The sequence below is a fragment of the Haematobia irritans genome, chromosome 2, assembly GCF_050003625.1.
Source record: "Haematobia irritans isolate KBUSLIRL chromosome 2, ASM5000362v1, whole genome shotgun sequence".
Classification (NCBI taxonomy): domain Eukaryota; kingdom Metazoa; phylum Arthropoda; class Insecta; order Diptera; family Muscidae; genus Haematobia; species Haematobia irritans.
In genome coordinates this window covers 199,787,964-199,813,570 of record NC_134398.1, presented here as the reverse complement: position 1 = coordinate 199,813,570, position 25,607 = coordinate 199,787,964, and the positions used below count along the sequence as shown (strand labels likewise).

Sequence of the window (25,607 nt, the reverse complement as noted above, 5' to 3'; positions counted from 1 at the left end):
TATAATCAGATAAATTTGAGTTTTCGAATTTTTAGAAAATTAGACTTTTCGTTTTTTTATCTTTTTTCAAAATTTAGAAAAATCGCTTTTCGACTAATGATTCCAACTAGGAATTGTAAGCAGGATCAAAACGTCCATTTTTTGATATCTTCCAAATTAAAAAAATCGATTTATTTTGAAAAAATCGACTTTTCGAATGTAGACTTTTTTAAGTTTTCGATCTTTTCCAAAATTTAAAAAAAATCGTCATTCGACTATTAGTTCCAACTAGAAATTGTAATCAGCATAAGAAAAAAACTCAAATTTTAGACGTTAAGTCGACTTCCCCAAATTTGGAAAAAGACACTTTTCTTTCAAAACTTGGTCGAAATGTCGACTTTTCTATATTTACCAGTTTTTGAGCCGGTTATCTTACAGATTCTTCTTTTTCATATTCCCTTTTAAACCTATTTCGACTTATCGACTTTTTCCTTAAAAGTCGATTAATCGATTTATCGGCAAATATAAAAACTCGATTTGGGTTGATTTGCAAAAATATCAAAGTCGTTCTCGATTTTTCGATTTTTTTTTTTTTTGGAAAAAAGTCGTTTAGTTGAAAAGTCGATCTTCGACTTTTGTTATCACTAATTCCAACTATTAAACATAAGGATAATGTCAATCTATAATTGTTGAAATTAAGCTTACAAAACCCCAACATGTCCATGCGAAAACGCCCCAGTTACTACCCTTGTCAATATTCAGGATAGGTTATATAGGAATATCGTCCTGACCCAATACAATCATATTTTTACTTGTTTTCAACTTCCATCCCATTGTTCCACATCATCACAACATTCCTTGATGTCACTGATGCCATAGTCATCCCTGTTATAGCTGTTGATGTTATTGTGTTTTTTTCTCAACTTTTTTTTTGTGGAAAGCTTGTTATAAGCGTTGACCTGTCAATTTGTATGTATTGAAATGTCATCTGTAAACGTTTTAACAGTTTATTGCTCGCTTAACCCATCCTGCTGTATAAAGAGCAACCAACTGCTGATGGACGAACCATAACCAATAAGGATGGCCAGACATGGTGCATGTGTGTGCACCTTTTCACCAAGGTGGTTTGTTAAATTTTTCGATTGTTACCATTTATGGCAAAGTGGTTATGGAAACCAAAACGAACAAAAAAATCAACCGCCTTGTAAGACCATTTACAGACAAAGTGGCACACACACTTGGCATGGAGTAACTCAAACAGCGTGGTTCGGCTAACTCTAGAAGATCAGGAGACAAGCTCGCTCTACTACTATATTGCAACAATCAAAAGTCATAGTCCACAACTCCTTTTGTGGGCCATAGACCAAAGAGAGCGCGCATGCGTAACCACATACACCACTGCCTACCGCATTGGGAAGTACGTTGCGCACATTCGTTCAAGTAAATCAGCGCATAACCAGCGGAACATTATGTGTGAAGGCATTAGCTTGAGCACACTGCATGCTTTGTCACTTAAGGCACAGTGGTCTATAGTGCATAAATACGCAGACAAAAAAAAAAGATTTTTGGATTCCAAAACTAAATTAATTGATTCAAAAATTGTTTAATTGACACCAAAGCCAATTAAAAAATTGATTGATCCAATTAAAGATTTAATTGATCCAATTAATTTCTATAATCGATTTTTTATGTAAAAATTTATTACGTCAATTAATTTTTTAATAATAATATTTTTAATTGAAACTAAATGGAATCACGGAAATGATGATTGATGTACCAAACACAGAAAAAATATCACCAAAAATATTTCCAATTAAGTTGAAAATGTTTTCAATTAATAAATTAATTGATACAATTAATGATCTATAAGGGGCCTATACCAAAACATGGACCAATACTCACCACCTCTTAATGTTCCTCAAATACCTCTAGAATTCCACTTTTAGACGAATTGGTGAAAACTACGAATTCTAGAAGCCCAAGAAGTAAAATAGAGAGATCAGTCTATATAGGGGCTATACCAAAACATGGACCGATACGGACCATTTTCGACACATCTCTTTCTGGTCCTAAGATACGTCTATATTTCAAATTTCCGGCAATTTGGATAAAAACTACGGATTCTAGAAGCCCAAGAAATAAAGTCGGGAGATCGGTCTATATGGGGGCTATACCAAAATATGGACCATTTGCGACACACCTATTTGTGATATTAAAATACCGGTAGATTTTCAATTTCAAGCAAATCGGCTAGAAAATATAGTCTCTAGACGCCCAAGAAGTAAAACCGAGAGATCGGTCTATATGGGGGTTATACCAAAAAATGGACCGATACACCTCAATTTCGGCACACATATTTGGGGTCCCAAAATACCAAATCGGATAGTAAATACGGTTTCTAGACGCCCAAGAACCAAAATCGGTAGATTGGTCTATATGGGGGCTATACCAAAACATGGACCGATACGGACCATTTTCGACACACCTCTTTATGGTCCTAAAATACCTCTAAAATTCCGATTTCAGGCAAATCGAATAGAAAATACAGTTTCTAGACGCCCAAGAAGCAAAATCGGGAGATCGGTCTATATGGGGGCTATACCAAAACATGGTCCGATGGGCACCATTTTCGGCACGTTTTTTGTAAGCCCAAGACCCCAAGACCCCAAATCGAGAAATCGGTTTATATGGGGACTATATCAAAACTTGGACCGATATAGCTCATCTTCGAACTTGACCTGCCTGCAACCAAAAAACGAATCTGTGCCAAATTTCAGGACGATAGCGCAATTATTGAAGGCTGTTGCGTGATTACAACAGACAGACAGACGGACAGTCGGACATGCTTATATCGTCTTAGAATTTCTCCCTGAGCAAGAATATATATACTTTATATAGTCGGAAGTCTATATTTCGATGTGTTACACACGGAATGACAAACTTATTATACCCCCATCACCATTCTATGGTGGTGGGTATAAAAAGTAGTGGAAAATTTTTAACTAAAAATTTACTTCAAACAATGAATTTTTTTAATCAAACTAAAAACACTACCTCAGTTAAAAAAAGTTATTGAAAATACACACAACAAAAATGTCTGATTTAATCACGAAATTAATTGTTCCAATTAAGTTTTTATTTGAAATGTCTTCAATCACAGAAATGATGGTACTAATTAAAAAATTAATTGAAAGTCAATTAAAAAAATTAATTGATCCAATTAAAAAATTAATTGATACTATTAATTTTTGTGATTGATTTTTGTTTCAGTTAAAAATTTTTTGGAATATATTAAATTTTTAATTGAATATTTTTTAAATCTCAATTAAGACTTTAATTGGAAAAATTTTCGTGATTTTTTTTTTCTGTGTAGTTACGTTTTTAATTAATTGTGTTTTGCAATCAACATCAATTAAATTTTTAATTGAATCAATTAAAGAAATTAATTTAAATTTGCTAATGAACGCAATTAATTTTTTAATCAAGTATTTTTTTTTAATGTCCAATTAAAACTATGAAAATGATAGTATCCTTTTCGTGATTGAAGACATTTCAATAGGATCAATTAATTTCGTGATTGAATCAGATTTTTTTGTGAAGCCAATTAAAAAGTTGATTGATCAAAGTAAAAAATTTAATTGGTCCAATTAATTTCTGTGATCGATTTTTTTTTATATTAAAATTTATTACGCCAATAAATTTTTTTAATTGAATCTTTTTTGTTTTAATTCAATTAAAATATCCAATAATTGAAAAAAATATTGGGGGTTATTTTGTTTTGTTTTTATTTTTATGCGACAAGTGTTTAAAGTGTAGTGATTGTAAAACGAACTTTGTTGGTCTAAAATTTCGTTTGGGAGAAAAAATTATTTTTTTTGCGTATGGACGTAGTCCATAGTACCCTCATTTCAAGGCTGAATTATTTCAAATTCCCTGCAGAATACTATTCTATATGACCTCTTATATCTACTAAATGTCAAATCAGCTAAAATTCTAATATAACTCTCATGTATATTTATCGTCAACATTTTCCCCCAACAAACTAATATTGTTATTAATTATTAATATTCGATTTTCAAAATTACCGCAATAAGCCCCCCACTGTGTGATATCAATCATGGAGGTAGTATACGAAGACACCAACGAATTTAATAGACTTCGTCTATCACCCCTTTACCTCCTGTGCAGTAGCATTATATGAAGCGGTATTTTGTAAGAGAACTATTTTTTTTTTTTTTTGGAAGTATCATCGCATCATCGAATGCAAGCTGGCTTTATGCACTGTTGCAGCCTAGCAAATTGATTTCTCGTTATGATAAATTTAATTACACAATTTTCATTGTGCTTGTTTTTGTTGGTGGATTTTTCCTTCAGTTTGGATTTTCTTTACAATAGAGATAATCGAAAAGACAAACGAACGGACGGACGGACGTACAGATAGACAGACAGACATACGGACACTTTAAAGATACGCATGAACACCATATACACATACAAACAATCGCATGAAGTTTAAATAAAAAAAAACTTCTTGTCATTTCGAGCCTAACTGATTTCCAAGTAATGTTCATTTTATATCAGCGATAAAATAAAAGAATAATCCAACATCAAAATGTCTAATATTAACCGCATTTTTTCCGGTGAAATTTAAAAATAAAATAAATGTTGGTTGAAGAGAAATGAAACAAAAAAACACAAAAATATAAAATTTTATTTTTTTTTAATAACAAAAACTAAAGTTCATTTCTTTTTTAATTTAAAAGTTCAATTTTTTTTTTAATTTAATTTTTTTTTAAATTTTTATAACAAAAAATAAACTTCAATTTTTTTAATTTAAAACGTATTTATTTTTATATATTCATCCCAGTAAAAAAAAGCGTCGCCAAAAAAGCAGTGAAAATGTTCTTTTTAGATCCGGAAGTGGTGTAAAATTGACGCAGAAGCGATGAATTTAACCTGGGCTTGTCATAGGACGGATTTCAACAGACATTGCACTAAACTTGCATCACATCTTCAGGTGTGATCTGAACTCAGTGTTTTGAATGTGAATTAAAAAATTGTGTGATATTTTGCCAAACAAATAATTTTTATAATTTTTTATGATTTTTAATGCATAGCTTGTCTGGAATGTTTGTCCCCAAAAATTCCCATTTTTTTTAGAATGGACTTTACATTTTTTTAATTTATACCATTTTATTAATCTGTCTTTAACCTATTTGAAATAAAAAAGTTAAAATTATCCATTAAAAATATGAAAACAGCGAATTATAAAAAAATTGAATGAAAAGAACTTCACGCAAAAAAATAATTCTTTCCTCCCACACGAAATTTTAGACAAACAAAGTTCGTTTCTCATTTGCTTTTCGCTGAAAGGCAGTGTATTTGGAAGAAAAGTATATACTTTTTGTGATAAAAGTTTATTCTTTTCCAGGATGTAAAAACAATTTCATAAAGACTAACTCAAAAAAAAAATCTGGCTACTTGCATTTTGTCTCACATCTTTCTCACTTCCACGAGGTTTTTTAGTTATTAGCACCTTTTTCTGTAATACAAACAATGTAGAAGAAATTATACGATTTTATAAATTTTTAAAATTTTTTTACCTTTCGCCTGGACGGAAAATCGAACCGCAGCCCATGCAATTTGTAAGCCAACACACTATCCACTGAGCTATGTAGCCGTTATTGCCATCAATAGACAATTACCCATATAAGTTATATTTATATAGCATAGCTTGCGGCGCCCACGAGCCGATTAAACAAACTTTATTTAACAGAATAATACATTTAGTTGGGCACCGTGGAGCAGTGGTTGCTACGTCCGACTTGCATGCCAAGGGTCGTGGGTTCGATCCCTGCTTCGACCAAAGTTGTTTTTTTTTTTTACATATATTCCAGATAGGGTCGGAAGATTCCGAAAAAAAATTTCAACATTTCATTCTAATACATTTAATTTTTACTATGAACTGTAAAATGTGTCTTATTAAAGACCTAAAGTCAGAAATGAACAGTTTTTGATATAAACGAAATGGACTGTGTTGTTGGTCAAAAAATAACTTTTTTTATTGAAAAAATAAAAATTTTGTAACAAACGAATTTTTTTTGGTGATAAAAGAACATCTTTGGGAGGACATTTCTGGAAGTGCTTTTAAAGTCGTGCCTTTAGAAGAACTTCCCATTTTTTTATTATATCTTTATTTGTAATAATTTAATTTTTAAATTAAAAATTGTGTTTTTTTTTTTAATTTCCGGAAAATGCTCTTTATTTTATATAATTTGTCCATAAATTAATTTTTATATAAAAAAAATTATAATATATTTATTTTATATTATAATAATTGTGTGTTTGTGCCCGAAAAAATATCCACATAAGAGTTATCCATTTATTTTGCCTATATATTGATTCCATCGGAAATGGTAAATTTATTTTGCATAAGTAAGTTTTATTGTTTTAGTTTCTTAAATATATATGGTTTTGTTTTTATATTAAAAATATAATAATAATTATAATTTTCCTTGTTTCAAATTTGTTAATATTCTATATTTTTCGTTCATTAATTTTATTAAAAAAAACGTTAAACAGGAGATATTAAATATATTCAAATAAAAATTTAATTGTTTTTATCCATGTATTCTGGTATAAAAATAAGACTTTTATTGGTAGAAGAAAATGAAAAAAAAATGAAATTAAAAAATAATTAATTGCTATAATATTCGATGATTCAATAGGTTCATTTTGTTTTTTTTTTTTTTTTTAATTCTGATTAATCAATTTTTATATTAAAATATATATATTTTTTTTTTTTAATTTCTGAAAAAATTTGTAAAGAAACATAACTTCATTAATTTATTTTTATATCATAAAATGTAATAATTTTGTATTTATACGTAACGCTATAATTTTATGTTTGTTTCGGAAAAAGCTTACATTTTGTCATAAAAAAATATTCTCTTATTTTAATTCTCCCAATATATGGATAAACCATTTATTTTGTCGTAAAAATTAAAAAAAAAATTATTTTATTTTTAAGACAAAAGTTTTATTTTATTTTTAGGAACCCATTAAAGGTTTAGTTAAAAAATGTGCTATGATATTCAATAATGCAATCTGATCCCTAGGACTATTAATTTATTCTTTTTTTTATTAACTTATCCATTTATGTTATCTACTAATTTTGTCGTAAAAAATATAATAAAAGTTTTATTTTGTTTTTAAGAACCAATTACATGTTTTAAAATTTGCTATGATATACATTTTGTCATAAAAATATTCTATTATTTTAATTCTCCCAATATATGGATAAACCATTTATTTTGTCGTAAAAATAAGAAAACAAACTTTTATTTTATTTTTAAGACAAAAGTTTTATTTTATTTTTAGGAACCCATCATCGAATATCATAGCAAATTTTTTAACTAAACCTGTAGTTAAAAAATTTGCTATGATATTCGATGATGCAATCTGATCCCCAGGACTATTAATTTATTCTTTTTTTATTTTTTTTATTAATTTATCCATTTATGTTACCCATTTATTTTGTCGTAAAAAATATAATAAAAGTTTTATTTTATTTTTAAGAACGCATTACATGTTTTAAAATTTGCTATGATATTCGATGATGCAATCTATTACCTAGAACCATTATTTTTTTTCTTATTTTTAATTATTAATTTTTATATTAAAAAAATTCTTTTTTTACATAATTTATTCATTAGTTTTTATATAAAGAAAATATAATATATATAATTTAAATATATAGTTATTGTTCTTGAACATATTTCTGAATATTTAAAAATATAATTATTTTTTTTTAATTAGCGAAAAACTCTTTCTTTTTTTACATAATTTTCCTTTTTTAAATTTAAATTTAAAAAAATATAATAATTTTGTGTTTGTGTCTGAAAAATCTCCATACTCCACATAATTCATCAATTTCATTTATTTTACATATTTATTTACTTTTTTTTATTATTTATATATTGGTGTTGTAATTTTTAAATATATTTGATAAATATTAAATTAAATATATTTAAAAAAAAAAGATGTTGATTACATCAATTTAATATTCAAATTCATATCACACTTAGACATTAAAATATAGATTTATTACATTATTGTTAAATTTATACATCTGTATAGCTGATGGCCTTAGCAGCCAATGCTACTTTACTCTTTTTATCATACATTTACTGTATGATTAAAATAAACAATAAATAAAGATGTTGATTTTTATATTTCTGAAAAAAAAAATATCTATATTCTATAATATTCGTTCATTCATTTTATTAGAAATAAATTTTTAATGGGAGATTTTAAAATATATATACCCTAGAATCATTAATTTTTTTCTTAGTTTTAATTATTAATTTTTATATTAAAAAAATTATATTTTACATAATTTATTCATTAGTTTTTATATAAAGAAAATATAATATATATAATTTAAATATATAGTTATTGTTCTTGAACATATTGAACATATTGTTCTTGAACATAAAAATATAATTATTTTTTTTTAATTAGCGAAAAACTCTTTCTTTTTTTACATAATTTTCCTTTTTTAAATTTTAATTTAAAAAAAATATAATAATTTTGTGTTTGTGTCTGAAAAATCTCCATATTCCACATAATTCATCAATTTCATTTATTTTACATATTTATTTATTTTCTTTTTTAATTATTTATATATTGGTGTTTTAATTTTTAAATATATTTGATAAATTTTAAATTAAAAATATTTAAAAACAAGATGTTGATTACATCAATTTAATATTCAAATTCATATCACACTTAGACATTAAAATATAGATTTATTACATTATTGTTAAATTTATACATCTGATGGCCTCAGCAGCCAATGCTACTTTTCTCTTTTTATCATACATTTACTGTATGATTAAAATAAACAATAAATAAATAAATAAAGATGTTGATTTTTATATTTCTGAAAAAAAATATCTATATTCTATAATATTCGTTCATTCATTTTAATAGAAATAAATTTTTAATGGATTTTAAAATTTTTTAAATAAAACAATTATTGTTTAATCTTTTTAAATCTTTTTTTAAACAGTAAATAAAGATATTGATTTTTATATTTCTGAAAAAATATCTATATTCTATAACATTCGTGCTTTCATTTTATTAGAAATAAATAAAATAAAATAAAGAAATAAGATTTTAAAATTTTTTAAATAAAAATTTTTTTTTAATCTTTTTATTTAAAAATTTAAAAAAAATGGAAATTTGAAAATCGATAAAAATAAAAACAATTTTATAATATAATAATAATATACCCCTATACATCAGTGCAAGCCTTTTCTACCATTACTCCATACAATTTAGTTATTCTTCGGAGACTTTGTTACTCCATTTCCAACTTCTTGGCCATAAAAGTTAAACTAGTAAATATCGCCAAGATTAAATATTCCGATAAAAAAAACACAAAACCTCTTTCACAGCACATTTGAAAATATCAGTTTTTTTGTTAACAATGCAATGAGAGAAAAAAGTCTTCATAATCTAAAGGAGCGTCCATACCTTATTGTGAGTTTACCTAACTATAAAATGAATTAACTTTTATGGTTTTGAAAAGTAATAAAATATTCCATAATTGAAGTGATTTTTTTTTCCATAAAATTTTTTTCCAAAATTTCATATTATAAATAAAAAAATTTAGTAGACATTTAAATTCCCCAAAAAATATTTAAATTTAAGTTTTATAGAAAATCTCATCCTACATAATTTGGTTAGCTTCTAATTTTTTATGATCATGGAATTTTCCAAAAATGATAAATAAAAGGCCCTTGTGGACCAAGTATTTGTCGATCTTTACTACGACTGACCTGCTGATGGTGATGATGATGATGATGATGGTAACGGAGGATCGATAGTGTGTGCTTAGTACCAAGCCAGACAAACGGACGCTTGAAAAATATGTCTGTCCATCTGGCTGACTTTTGTTCCATACGAAAAAAGCTTCGGTTAGGAGCATTTCTGAGCATTTATTTAAAGTATCCTTCTCTACTCTCTCCATATGTCTTCCGAAGACCTTCCTGGCAATACATTTATTGCCACCCCTTTCCAACGTACTTGGTTTTATGGATAAGCCTCTGGCTCTAAGACTTTTGTTTTTCTCGCTTAACTGGAACTACAATTTTTTTAGCTTTTTAGTGCGTTTCTTGGCTTTTGGTTTCGGTTTATTGATGGAGTGGATGGTAAACGTGATTGTATTCTTTGTTGTGCCACAGGCCGAAACCATACAGGATGGCCTGACAATTTGTTCGATAATAATTGTTAACCTTTTGGTCAATTTGACACATATTCACCAATTGAATCCAATCCAAAAGCAATCGTATCTTGCCATTGCTCTGTTGTGGCCACATAGTTTATAACTCTTGGGTGAGAAATTCATTGGAAAATGTTCGTTTTTTTTGTGGGTTTGATTTTATTTTACGGTTTTGTCTTTTTGCCTTGCTTCACATTGTTGCTATTCTATGTGATTGTGTCGGCTGAGTTTCAGTCGGTTTGCTGCTGAAGTTTTGTGATATGGGTTTCAATTCTTAAGAATTTTTTGTCGTTGAAGAGTACAAAGATTTTAAAGGAGATAAGCTATGAGATTTGTTTTTTTTTTTTGCCATCTCTTGTCACAGAGTATGTATTACACCATTTCCAATGGAATTGTAGGGAGATATAGATAAACGACTACAACAATATAATTTCGCAATTTTTTCAGAAAATTTTGAATATTTTCGATTTTTCCTAGAAACTAATTTATGCAAAGTCTATATAAAAATTATTTTTATTATTATTATTATTCGGCATTATTCGAATTTTCGGGGAAATTTTTATTTTTTCATAAAAAAAAAAAAATTATTTAGTGAAATTTTCATTGGAATTTTTAATTTAATCGAATTTTGTTTAAAGAAAATTTTAATTTATTCGAGTTTTTATTGCAAACTTGAAGTTTTAACTACACAGGAAGTTCTTTTCATTCAATTTTTTATAACATGCTTTTTTTTGCATATGTTTAATGGGTAATTTTAACTTTTTTTGTTTCAAATTTATTAAAAACACTTTAAGAATTCATAAATGGTACAAATTATTTAAATTTTGTCGAAAAAAATGCTAAATCCAATCTGAAAAATTTGTGAATTTTTGAAAATATTTTAGGCCAAACGTTTCAAACAAGCGTTAGAATCTATTAAAAATTATAAAAAATTATAAAAATTATTTATTTGACAAAATATCACAGAATTTTTTAATTTACATCCAAAACATTGAATTCGGATCACACCTAAAGAAGTGATGAAAATTCAGTGTATCGGCTGTTGAAATGTAGGACTTCCGTCCTATGACAAGCCCATGTTAAATTCATCGCTTCTGCGTCAATTTTGCACCACTTCCGGATGCAAAAAGAACAGTTTCGTTACTTTTGTGGCGACGCTTTTTTTTTGATGGGAAATAACAATTGTCAAAATTCGGGTAGATCAAAATATTCTATGAAAATTCGAATTCGAACGTAATGGTTTTAAGCTGTAATCAAAACAAAAAATTGGAGAACAAACCAACAATAAAAAACAAAACATGTAAATTGAAATTTTTATAGACGATTGGTATATATTAAATTTTTTTTAATTTATTCGAATTTTATAAAAAATTGTAATTTATTCGAACTTTCATAAAAAAAATAATAATAGATTCATATTTTAGGGTGTTCTAATTTTCGCCGAATTTTTTAATATACAATATGATTTTTCATACAAAATAATTTTATTCAAATTGTTCATAGAAATTTTTTATAGAATTTTCATAGAAAGTTTTAATTTAGTCGTATTTTTATATAAAGAAAAAATAATTTAATAATATTTGGGAAAGTTCAAATAAAATTTACTTTAAAATTAATGGTATGTAAAAAATAAAAATAAAAAAGTTTTTTTTTTTTTAATTTTATAATGAAAATTTTAATATATTCCGATGGAATGTAAAAAAAATCAAGTTTTTTTTTATTTTATATAGAAAATTTTAATCTATTCCGATCTGTCATAAAAATTTTTTCTGCTGTAATTTAACTGTGTTCGAATTTTAATTGTTGTTGTTGTTTTGTTTGGTAATTGACATTTTGTTCAAATTCTTAATTCTTTTAGTTTTGTAATTAAGCTCGATGACTGTTCGAATATTTATAGAAAATTTTATTTTTTAGAATTTCCATAGAAAAATTTTATTTATTTTGGAATTAAATAATTCAAATTGAGTAGACTCAATCGCTCAATTACCAATTTGTTTGAATGCTTGAAGTTTTATCATATTTTATTAAATGTCATGAACAAAAAGTAGGATTTCGGTTTCTCCAAGCCATTGACCCAAATAAGAATAATTTTACTTGTACCGAATAATTCCATCTAACCAATTCTTTTCGTTTGCTTTCAGATTCCAAAGACTTCAATACGAATAACATAATGGATGAACACGACCATCAACAGCAGCACTCAAATGACGAACAACGTTCCTCACCCACTCCCGCTCGTTTAACAAAAGAGACTGAACAAAAAATGCTAGCGAATTCACCCATTCACAGTGATATGGGCGATGCGACGGTCGACAACGAACCACCTATGAAGAAGAGACCAAAAATGGAATTAGATGAACGCCTAAGGAAAACACCTGAATCCTCACAACCCACAACACCAAGAGCCCCAACAGCAGATTCATTCCAACCGGATGGTGAAGGTGATTTACCACCCTCTTCTGCCCAAAGTGATGAGACAAATTCTAAAGATCGTAGATCTTGTAGTCCTGGCATTAGTCCCTCCATAAGTCCAGCAAAATCCGAAGATGTTGCTAATGAGCGTCATTCCTCATCTTCATCACCATCTCAAGCGATGCCCAAGCTAAGATTGAACACTTTATTAGCGTCAGATCCAGCTTTAATGCCAGATGCCAAAGATTTAAAGGTGGTACATGAGTCCCAAAGTCAACAAAGGAAACAACAACGTTTGCAACAGCATCAGCAAGATCAGGATATTGACATAGGCTCAGCCTCAACTAAGCTGCCATTGGAATCGCCCATTATCAAGCCGCAACCTACACCACCACTTGAGGTAGCACCACGCATGAAAGTCTTCATGTGTTTGCCCTGTGGCATTGGTTTTAGTTCACCCTCCACTTTGGAAGCCCATCAGTCCTTCTATTGTTCCCACCGCATCAAAGACAATGATGATGATTCTGTGGCTTCATCTAACCTCAATGACAAGACCTCCCACTCACCATCCCAAGCAACTGCGGGTAATTCCATTAACTCTGCCACTGGATCCACAGGATCCTCAGAGCCTTCAGCTAAAGCTGCCAAAACGGGTAAACAATATGCCTGCACTCAATGTTCCTATAGTGCCGACAAAAAAGTCTCACTTAATCGCCATATGCGTATGCATCAAACCTCCCCAGCACCTAGCTCAAATTCCAATAATGGAGGAGGTGGTACAACTGGCTCCTGTAGTGGTCTCATGGAGGAAAATTCTAGTCAAGTGAGTTAGTTGTTGGTTGAAATGCCCATTTACCAAATTCGAAATACGAAAATTGATTAATAATTTCCCTCTCTCTCTCTCTCTCTCGCTTCTTCTTGTTTTTCATCAATTCCCAGCAGATTGATCGTTATTGCAGCGATTGTGATATCCGATTTAATAATGTCAAAACCTATAGGGCTCACAAGCAACATTACTGTAGTTCCCGCCGGACAGAAGGGTGAGTATCATTATAAAGGAAAACAAAAATATTCTTTTCAATTTCGTAAGGGATTTTGTTTCTCATATTCGCCTTAATTATATTTTGCAGACAATTAACCCCTAAACTTGAAGTTTCGACCACATCTAGCACTCCTAAAGCGAATTCTGTTCACTCGGGTGCCATTAGTCCACAGACTCGAACAAAAACTCCCACACCGGCCATGGTAGCTGCTGCTGCGGCCGCAGCAGCTGCCGCTGCCTTGCAACAGCCATCGACTACACCATTTTTGGCTCTACCCACCAATCCTATACTGATCATACCGTATTCGTTGATACGCTCGGCAAGCCTAATAGCTGGACCACTGTAAGTGTTGGATTGCAATTGCTATACACATGTAATTGAAAATTGTAATAAACTCAAATTTTCTATGAAAATTCGAACAAAATCCAATTTTCTATGAAAATTCGAATAAAATCCAATTTTCTATGAAAATTCGAATAAATTCCAATTTTTCATTAAAATTCAAATAAATTCAAATTTTCTATAAAAATTTAAATAAATTAAAATTTTCTATAAAAAATTAAATCAATTCAAATTTTCTATAAAAATGTAAATAAATTCAAATTTTCCTCCATTCAATTAAATTTTTCTCTGAAAATTCGAACAAATCTAAATTTTCTATGAAAATTCGAATAAACTCCAATTTTCTACGAAAATTCGAATAAATTCCAATTTTCTATGAAAATTCGAATAAATTTCAATTTTCCATAAAAATTTAAATAAATTAAAAATTTCCATGAAAATTTGAATAAATTGAAATTTTGTATGAAAATTTGAATTAATTGAAATTTTGTATGAAAATTCGAATAAATTGAAATTTTCTATGAAAATTCGAATAAATTCAAATTTTTTATGAAAATTTGTATAAATTCAAATTTTCTATGAAAATACGAATGAACTCAAATTTTATATGAAAATTCGAATGAACTCAAATTTTATATGAAAATTCGAATAAGTTCAAATTTTCTATGAGAATTCTAATAAATTCAAATTTTCTATGAAAATTCGAATAAATTCAAATTTTCTATGAAAATTCGAATAAATTCAAATTTTTTATGAAAATTTGAATAAAGTCAAATTTTCTATGAAAATAGGAATGAACTCAAATTTTCTATGAAAATTCGAATGAACTCAGATTTTATATGAATATTCGAATAACTATCAATTTTACATGAAAATTCGAATAAATTCCAATTTTCTATGAAAATTCGAATAAATTCCAATTTTCTATGAAAATTCAAATAAATTCAAATTTTCTATGAAAATTCGAATAAATTTCAATTTTCCATTTGAATAAATTGAAATTTTGTATGAAAATTCGAATAAATTAAAATTTTGTATAAATTCCAATTTTTTATGAAAATTCGAATAAATCTAAATTTTCTATGAAAATTCGAATAATCTCCAATTTTCTATGAAAATTCGAATAAATTTAAATTTTCCATGAAAATTTGAATAAATTAAATATTTCCATGAAAATTTTAATAAATTGAAATTTTGTATGAAAATTCGAATAAATTGAAATTTTGTATGAAAATTCGAATAAATTCCAATTTTTTATGAAAATTTGTATAAATTCCAATTTTCTATGAAAATACGAAAAAATTCCAATTTGCTATGAAAATTCGAATAAATTTCAATTTTTCATGAAAATTGGAATAAATTAAAAATTTCCATGAAAATTTGAATTTGAATTAATTGAAATTTTGTATGAAAATTCGAATAAATTGAAATTTTCTATGAAAATTCGAATAAATTCAAATTTTTTATGAAAATTTGTATAAATTCAAATTTTCTATGAAAATACGAATGAACTCAAATTTTATATGAAAATTCGAATGAACTCAAATTTTATATGAAAATTCGAATAAGTTCAAATTTTCTATGAGAATTCTAATAAATTCAAATTTTCTATGAAAATTCGAATAAATTCAAATTTTCTATGAAAATTCGAATAAATTCAAATTTTTTATGAAAATTTGAATAAAGTCAAATTTTCTATGAAAATAGGAATGAACTCAAATTTTCTATGAAAATTCGAATGAACTCAGATTTTATATGAATATTCGAATAACTATCAATTTTACATGAAAATTCGAATAAATTCCAATTTTCTATGAAAATTCGAATAAATTCCAATTTTCTATGAAAATTCAAATAAATTCAAATTTTCTATGAAAATTCGAATAAATTTCAATTTTCCATTTGAATAAATTGAAATTTTGTATGAAAATTCGAATAAATTGAAATTTTGTATAAATTCCAATTTTTTATGAAAATTCGAATAAATCTAAATTTTCTATGAAAATTCGAATAATCTCCAATTTTCTATGAAAATTCGAATAAATTTAAATTTTCCATGAAAATTTGAATAAATTAAATATTTCCATGAAAATTTTAATAAATTGAAATTTTGTATGAAAATTCGAATAAATTGAAATTTTGTATGAAAATTCGAATAAATTCCAATTTTTTATGAAAATTTGTATAAATTCCAATTTTCTATGAAAATACGAAAAAATTCCAATTTGCTATGAAAATTCGAATAAATTTCAATTTTTCATGAAAATTGGAATAAATTAAAAATTTCCATGAAAATTTGAATAAATTGAAATTTTCTATGAAAATTCGAATAAATTCAAATTTTCTATTAAAATTCGAATAAATTTAAATTTCTATGAAAATTCGAATAAATTCAAATTTTCTATGAAAATTCGAATAAACTCAAATTGTATATGAAAATTGCAATAATTTCAAATGTTCTATGAAAATTCGAATACATTCAAATTCTCTATAAAAATTCGAATAAATTGAAATAAATTCTTATTTTCTATGAAAATTGGAATAAATTTCAATTTTCTATGAAAATTCGAATAAATTCAAATTTTCTATTAAAATTGGAATAAATTCAAATTTTCTCTGAAAATTCGAATCAATTAAAATTTTTGATCAAAATTCAAATAAATTCAAATTTTATATAAAAATTTTCTTTCAATTAAATTTTTCTCTGAAAATTCGAACAAATCTAAATTTTCTAGGAACTTTCTAAAAAATTCAAATTTCTGTGTAAATTTAAACAAATTCAGTTTTTCTATGAAAATTCGAACAAATTCAATTTTCCATAAAAATTATAATAAAATCAAAATTTCGATGAAAATTCGAATAAAATTTAATTTTTTATAAACATTGTATTATATTTTCAAATTTTTATATTTATAGATAAAATTAAATTTATAACTTTTAATTTCTAGCCAATCTCCCTCGGCATCTGTGGTTAATCCTGAAACAACCTGCTTCACTTTGGATGGAGGTCATTTGAAACCCTTGGCCACGGCTTTAAATATTAATGCCTTGAATGCTGCCTCTACGGCGGCTAATAGTCTGGCTGCAGCAGCAACTTCTACGATACAACCATTACCCATCGCAGATACCACACGACAGATATCTGGCACTGAAACATTGCTAACGGAAAAGAATATCCGGAGAAATATTGAAGATTCGAGTGATAATAATACTCCGAAACGTAAAGGGGAGGGTTTAAGGTATGCTGTTAGATATTTGCTATGGAATAGTTTTAATATAATTTTGGGGTTTCTTCTAATTTGTAAATTTAGAGAATCGGCACCTTTGGATTTATCCCTTAGACGTTCACCCATTGCCGCATTGCTGCAGAGACAACGTCTTAGTACGGCGGCAGCCTCATTTCTTGATGCAGCTGTGGAACATCAACAACGTTTAGACATGGAAAACCTTCTGGAGGCAGGCAAAGAGAATTTAGCCCTTGACGATACTGGTAGTATAACACCCGAACAAATTGTTTGTGCTCCATCATTGCCAAATAGCCCATCAATGAGTCCTTCTCCACGCCGAAGAGCTATTAGCCCAAGAAGTTCGGGAGCAGGGAGCACCTCTTCAATGTCACCGCCAGCCACCATACCACCAGCATCTGTGGCAGGAAATTCGGCAAATATATTCGATAACTTACATTTAAGATCTATGCTTCCAGCTGAATTATTAAATCCTCTGTTGGCCAATAAAAATCTAGAACTTGCTTTGAAACTTTCTGCTGCAGCAGCTGCAGCTGCAGTTAGTTCGACCAATAATTCGGTTTCCCCGGGTGCACAAACAGCTTCAACATCGGCTGAGTTGGCAGCAGCTGCAGTAGCTGCTGCTGCAGCATCAGGACGTGGGTCACTTTTAGGTTTACCAGTACTACCACCCACCGCTGGAGCATCGCCTGCTTCAGTTCAACCCGCCACCGCAGCAGCTACGGCTGGAAATCCACCACAAATCTATGTGAAGCAAGGTGTCTCCAAGTGTAAGGAATGCAATATAGTATTTTGCAAATATGAGAACTATTTGGCCCATAAGCAACACTACTGTTCGGCCCGTAATCAGGAAACGAGCGAAAGTGACAACAAGGTGTCTTCAACACCACCCATGGCATCGGCAGCATCACCAGCTGAAACCACACCGGTAGCTTATCAACAGCTTATATGTGCTGCTTGTGGTATCAAATATACGTCATTGGACAATTTGAGGGCTCATCAAAATTATTATTGTCCCAAGGGAGGTGGTGCTGTAGCTGCGGCTGCGGCAGCCGCCGCTGCAGCAGCTGCTGCTGCCAATACAGATAGCACACCCTTAGTACTTCCAACCAAGGAAAAATGTACCAAATGTAAGACCGTACATGAATATGGTTTGCCATGTCCCCCACCACCAGCGTTAGCCCAACCTCTAGCTCAACATCCAGCGACAGCAGCTGCAGCAGCAGGAATTGTAACAGCATCACCAAACTCTTCCAATACCCCCAATAATAGCAATTCTTCTACGGGTGGTGGTGGTGGCGGCCACAATCAAAATGTCTACAAATGTCCCCTGTGTGATGCTGTTAGCTTAACAGCCAGCGAAAGCCGCAAACATATGGAGACCCATGGTACTGTCAAAGCTTTTAGATGTACCATATGTCGTTACAAAGGCAATACTTTGAGGTAAGTTTCTTGACCACCGTTTTGTAGCGATACCTCTTACCAAGGTATTTACTTTTCATTGCATTCTTTTTTGCAGAGGTATGCGAACCCACATCCGTATGCATTTCGATAAGAAATCCACCGATTTGAATGAAGAAAATTTTATGGCTTGTATTCTGGAGGATGAATCCATTGAAATACCAAGTGCTGCCTCATTAAATCAAGAACATTTGGTACAACAGCAACAGAAACATTTACAGCAACAAGTTGCTGCCGCAGCGGCCCAACAACAACAACAGCTACAACAGCAACAACAACAAGCTCAACAACAGGTGTTCAATTGTGATATTTGTAATTATTCATCCACATACAAAGGCAATGTGGTAAGTATTCCGAAGTGATTATATTTATGAGGGCAATATAACAATTGACCTTTCACAATGAGAGAGTTTGCGTAGAAATTGTAGTCTACCGTAGTCTAGATCGGAGACAGAAAACATAGCTTCATTTAAGAAGAATTATAAAAAAAGATTAAATGAAATTGAAAAAAATCGAGTTTGTTTATTGCTATAGGTTAGGTTAGGTGGCAGCCCGATGTATCAGGCTCACTTAGACTATTCGGTCCATTGTGTGTGTTGCTATAGAAAATTTTATAAAAATTTTACATCTGTAGAGGAAGTTGTCAAAATTTTATTTCTATTGGAAATTTTGTAAAAATTTTATTTCTATAGAAAATTTTGTCAATATTTTATTTCTATAGAAAATGTTCACAAAATTTTATTTCTATAGGAAATTTTCGCAAAATTTTATTTCTATAGAAAATTTTGTCAAAATTTTATTTCTATAGAAAATTTTCGCAAAATTTTATTTCCATAGAAAGTGTAGTTTAGTCAATGCATGGCTTTAAGCTGAGATCAAAAACAAAAACAACAATAACGATTGAAGAGAAGCCAACAATAACAAACAAAACGAATGAAGATAGAGGAAGCACGCTCAAAAGCAAACCCAGCCAAATACATTCAAATCGATGATTTGAGTTTGGCAAAGGAAAAGAGATATGCTGGCAATTTTGTTTAGGCAGTAGCCGACTATCAAACCCTTTTTCGGGAGGGTCAAGTGTAGTTCACTTTGGGTTGAGTGAATTACCCGAATTTATTCTGATAATTGGTTGATAGTTTTGCTGCAAGTAGAGGATGCTGATGAGGAATGTGGTAATTCCGAAACAGCTGTACATCCAACCATCTTGCAGTCTATAGGGCTTTGCCCAAATAAATTTGACAAGCATACTTTTCCTCTGTTGGTTAGGCTACACTTGTAGTTTAGTCAATGCATGGCTTTAAGCTGAGATAAAAAAAAAAAACAATAAAATTTTTGGAAATTTTGTAAAAATTTTATTTCTATTGGAAACTTTGTAAAAATTTTATTTCTATTGGAAACTTTGTAAAAATTTTATTTCTATAGAAAATTTTGTCAATATTTTATTTCTATAGAAAATGTTCACAAAATTTTATTTCTATAGGAAATTTTCGCAAAATTTTATTTCTATAGAAAATTTTGTCAAAATTTTATTTCTATAGAAAATTTTCGCAAAATTTTATTTCCATAGAAAGTGTAGTTTAGTCAATGCATGGCTTTAAGCTGAGATCAAAAAAAACAACAAAAACGATTGAAGAGAAGCCAACAATAACAAACAAAACGAATGAAGATAGAGGAAGCACGCTCAAAAGCAAACCCAGCCAAATACATTCAAATCGATGATTTGAGTTTGGCAAAGGAAAAGAGATATGCTGGCAAATTTGTTTAGGCAGTAGCCGACTATCAAACCCTTTTTCGGGAGGTTCAAGTGTAGTTCACTTTGGGTTGAGTGAATTACCCTAATTTATTCTGATAATTGGTTGATAGTTTTGCTGCAAGTAGAGGATGCTGATGAGGAATGTGGTAATTCCGAAACAGCTGTACATCCAACCATCTTGCAATCTATAGGGCTTTGCCCAAATAAATTTGACAAGCATACTTTTCCTCTGTTGGTTAAGCAACACTTGTAGTTTAGTCAATGCATGGCTTTAAGCTGAGATCAAAAAAAAAAACAACAATAAAATTTTATTTGCATAGAAAATTTTGTCAACATTTGATTTCCATAGAAATTTTTGTCACAATTTTATTTCTAGAGAAAATCTTCGCAAAATTTTATTGCTATAGAAAATGTTGTCAAAATTTTATTTATATAGCAAATTTTGTCAAAATTGTTTTCTATAGAAAATTTTTCAAAAAAATATTTTTTTTTTGTAGAAAACTTTCGCAAAATTTTATTTCTACAGAAAATTTTATCAAAATTTTATTTCCTTAGAAAATATTGTCAACATTTTATTTCCATCGAAAATCTTCGCAAAATTTTATTTCTATAGAAAATTTTGTCAAAATTTTATTTCTATGGAAAATTTTGTAAAAAGTTACTTCCATAGAAAGTTTGTCAAAATTTTATTTCTATTGGAAATTTTGTAAAAATTTTATTTCTATAGAAAATTTTGTCAATATTTTATTTCTGTAGAAAATTGTATCAACATTTTATTTCTATAGAAAATTGTCACATCATTTTTAGTAGAAATTTTGTCAAAACTTTGAAATTTTATCAAAATTTTATTTCTATAGGAAATTTTGTCAAAATGTTATTTCTATAAAAAATTGTATCAAAATTGTATTTCTATAGAAAATTTTCTCAAAATTTTATTTCTATAGAAAATTTTTTTTCAAAATTTTATTTCTATAGAAAATTTCCGCAAAATTTTATTTCTATAGAAAATTTTCTCAAAATTTTATTTCTATAGAAAATTTTTTCAAAATGTTATTTCTATAGAAAATTTTGTCAAAATTTTATTTCTATAGAAAAAATTGTCAACATTTATTTCTAAAGAAAATATTGTCAATTTTTTTTTATAGAAAACTTTGTTAAAATTTTATTTCTATAGAAAATTTTCTCAAAATTTTATTTCTATTGAAAATTTTCGCAAAATTTTATTTCTATATAAAATGTTGTCAAAATTTTATTTCTATAGAAAATTTTGTCAAAATTTTGTTTCTATAGAAGATTTTTTCAAAATTTTATTTCTATAGAAAATTTTGTCAAAATTTTATTTCTATAGAAAAATTTGTCAAGATTGTATTTCCATAGAAAATTTTCCCAAAATTTTATTTCTATAGAAAAATTTGTCAAGATTGTATTTCCATAGAAAATTTTTTCAAAATTTTATTTCTACAGAATTTTATTTCTATAGCAAAATTTTATTTCTATAAAAAATTTTGTCACAATTTTATTTCTATAGAAATATTTGTCAAAATTGTATTTCTATAGAAAATTTTCGAAAAAATTTTATTTTTATGGAAATTTTGTCAAAATTTTATTTCTATAGAAAATTTTTGCAAAATTTTATTTCTATAGAAAATTTTTGCAAAATTTTATTTCTATAGAAAAATTGTCAACATTTTTTTTCCAAAGAAAATTTTGTCAATTGTTTTTTTTCCTATAGAAAATTTTCGAAAATTTTATTTCTATAGAAAATTTTGTCAAAATTGTTTTCTATAGAAAATTTTCTTAAAATTTTATTTCTATAAAAAATTTTCGAAAAAAAAATTATTTCTATAGAAAATTTTCGCAAAATTTTATTTCTATAGAAAATATTGCCAAAATGTTATTTCTATAGCAAATTTTGTCAAAATTTGTTTCTATAGAAAATTTTCGAAAAATTTTATTTCTATTGAAAATTTTCGAAAAAAATTTATTTCTATAGAAAACTTTCGCAAAATTTTATTTCTATAAAAATTTTTGTCAAAACTTTATTTCGATACAAAAAAATTTTGTCAAAATTTTATTTCTATAAAAAATTTTATTTTTAAAGAAAATTTTATCAATATTATATTTTCTCAAAATTTTATTTCTATAGAAAATTTTCGCAAAATTTTATTTCTATATAAAATGTTGTCAAAATTTTATTTCTATAGAAAATTTTGTCAAAATTTTATTTCTATAGAAAAATTTGAGCAACCCTTAGTTGGAGAGAAATATTTTGCAAAATCTATTAAAATATTAAGAATTCTACCAAACAATAAAAACTACGATTTTTGGTAGAATTCTAGCAACTGTGAAAACTGTGGTCCCCATACCTTGGCATCTTGTGGATATAGCCCTTATTGTTCCTCTTTTTTCCATAATGATATTTTTAACAATATTTTTTTTCTTCTTTTTTTTCAGCTGCGTCACATGAAATTGGTTCATCCTCACATTATTACAAATTCACCCTCTATATCTCCCGAAGCAGGAGATTTGGAAGCCGAAACAAACTCTTTATCCGGTAGTCTCAATGGAGACAATGGTATCAATAGGTAAGTTTAAATTTAGATATATCAAAAAATACAAAATCTTTAATGCTTTCCATTACACAGTTTCACCATCAAATCTGAACCTATGGATCATACCACTGTCAACGCCCCCACAACTCCGGTATTATTAAATCCACATGATAATAATAATTCACCAATACCCAATATAGGCCAGCATCCCGTACACGCCAATGACCTAATGCATCATGTTAAAACCGAACCAATGGAAATTTCTATAGAACCAACAATGGGTGCCATGATGAGTATAACACCATCGCTAAGATCACCGGCTGCCATAGGGCCACCGCCACCATTGAATACCACACCCGAAGAGAATATCAATAATCAAAAATATTGTCAAACCTGTGACATTTCCTTTAACTATATGAAAACCTATTTGGCCCATAAGCAATTCTATTGTAAGAATAAAATGCGAAGACCCGATACCAATGATAGTCCCAGTCCAAATGCTGGAGTGGTGGTCTCCGCTCCATCACCCAATTCCATGCTTATGTTGCAAAAGAATAAAGAGAATCTACAACAGGAGGCAGCCATTTGATAGAATTGGCCAGTAGTTCGAAGTAACAACTGGACCACCAATGTCACAACCAATAACACCACCACTGCAACCAATATCATTAATCGAAATTGGGAATGGTATTACAAGTGTTTTTGAAAGAAAACCTAATCTGGGAGATGCCAAGCACAGCGAGAAGGATCACCTAACGCAGAGCATATCATAACAGAATAAAGCGAAAAAAAAACAAAAAAATCTATGAATAGGAAAACCCCAAAATAAATGGAATGATGAACAGTAAATGCATAGTCCTTTAATAATGGAAACGTACAGTATTGTAAAGTGAATCTCTGTAAATATACATTCTACAAACACACACACACGCACGCATACATATACACACACACACATTTTTAAAAAGCAAAAAACCAACATTTAAAAAGAAAGTTCAGAAGAAGGATCCTTAAAGAATGAAACTATGTGTATTGGATAAATCCCTTAGTAATAATAATAAGGACTATAGATATAGTGATAATTACATCAACTATGATGATAATTAAGTTATATGAAATTTATATAATTTTAACATGACATAAAATGCATGCCAAAGTTTTAAATGTGTAAGTCTATTTAGAAACAAATAAAAATTTTAAATTTTAAGAATTATAAGCAAACAAAAATTGACTATGTAGAAATGAAAAACTCTTCTTCTCTCGATTTAAGTTATAAGCCTTTTTGCGATAGTTTCGTTACGAAACAAAATATCTACATTCGTACATACATATATACATATGGAATTAAATGCGATTATAATAATAATATTATTAAAATAATAATTTTCCAACAAATAACATCCACCTTCATGTAGTATAAAAAATTTACCTATCTTTATATATAAACAGATAATACTAATATTATTTTCTTTTTTTTTGGTAATCAAAAAAATTCCCTGAAATTGTAAAATATATATTTTTTTGTTTCAATTATATTTTTTTATATTCTTATTGTTTCTGTTAACTACTTTTGTAATCTATTATTATTTTTTTATGTTATATGAAATATTTCTTCCAAATAACTCTGTCTGAAATTTTTAAATGCTGACCTATACAATGATCTAACGTTTTAAAAAGCTTCTAAAACTTTACATATTATGCTTTTTTTGAAAGTATTATAACTTTGGTCCAAATCAAAATATGTTCAACACAGTTGTTATTGTCCCTATACGCAGTACACTTATAGAAAAAGGTCTGCTAAAAACGTTGGTCGATGTTTGCTATTATATTTTTGTACTTCAGGATCTAACGAACAGCAATCCGTCAGCTTTTAAAATGTATTTTCAAGAAGAAAAAAAGTTTTTTATTTCTGATTTTAAATTTTCTTAAAGGCAATCTGCAAACATTTGGTTTCTGTTCTGCTTTAATTTAAAAAAAAAAATGTTATTTTTAAGCAAATGCATGACGTAATATTAATATGTATATTGTTTGAAACAAACTAAATCCCGTTTTAGCGTAATCCAGTTAAAAAAAAAACTTTTTCAGCTAACTTTTCTGCATTTTCTAAATCTTTTTATAGAAAAGTTGGTCAAAATTTTATTTTTATAGAAAATTTTGTTAATTTTTTTTCTATAGACAAAATTTTCTATAGAAATAAACTTTTGACAAAATTTATTTCTATACAAAATTTTGTCAAAATTTTATTTCTACAGAAAATGTTGTCAAAATTTTATTTTTATAGAAAATTTTGTCAAAATTTTATTTTTATAGAAAATTTTGTCAAAATTTTATTTCTATAGAAAATTTTGTCAAAATTTTATTTCTATAGAAAAATTTATTTCTAGAGAAAATTTTGTCAAAATTTTATTTCTATAGAAAATGTTGTCAAAATTTTATTTCTATAGAAAATTTTGTCAAAATTTTATTTCTTATATTTCATGTTAGCCTGATACCGAAACAGGCAATTAACGTCCAAATGCATTATATCTAATT

General features: G+C 27.9%; 1 protein-coding gene across 5 annotated transcripts in view; it reads left to right on the top strand.

Moving 5' to 3' along the window:
- ush (Zinc finger protein ush) overlaps nucleotides 1-23,924 on the top strand; it is a 480,112-nt gene extending 456,188 nt beyond the window's left edge. For 3 of the 5 annotated variants that reach the window (XM_075297143.1, XM_075297145.1, XM_075297146.1), the window contains exons 3-10: nucleotides 12,409-13,502; nucleotides 13,619-13,719; nucleotides 13,810-14,064; nucleotides 17,013-17,303; nucleotides 17,376-18,752; nucleotides 18,829-19,114; nucleotides 22,978-23,108; nucleotides 23,169-23,924. In XM_075297143.1, coding sequence (XP_075153258.1) covers nucleotides 12,409-13,502; nucleotides 13,619-13,719; nucleotides 13,810-14,064; nucleotides 17,013-17,303; nucleotides 17,376-18,752; nucleotides 18,829-19,114; nucleotides 22,978-23,108; nucleotides 23,169-23,664 — 4,031 coding nt within the window. In that variant the 3' untranslated portion in view covers nucleotides 23,665-23,924. Of the gene's footprint in view, nucleotides 1-12,172; nucleotides 12,312-12,408; nucleotides 13,503-13,618; nucleotides 13,720-13,809; nucleotides 14,065-17,012; nucleotides 17,304-17,375; nucleotides 18,753-18,828; nucleotides 19,115-22,977; nucleotides 23,109-23,168 lie in introns of those variants that run through there. The other 2 variants (XM_075297147.1, XM_075297144.1) reach the window with 2 other exon arrangements.
- Nucleotides 23,925-25,607: the final 1,683 nt, after the last annotated feature.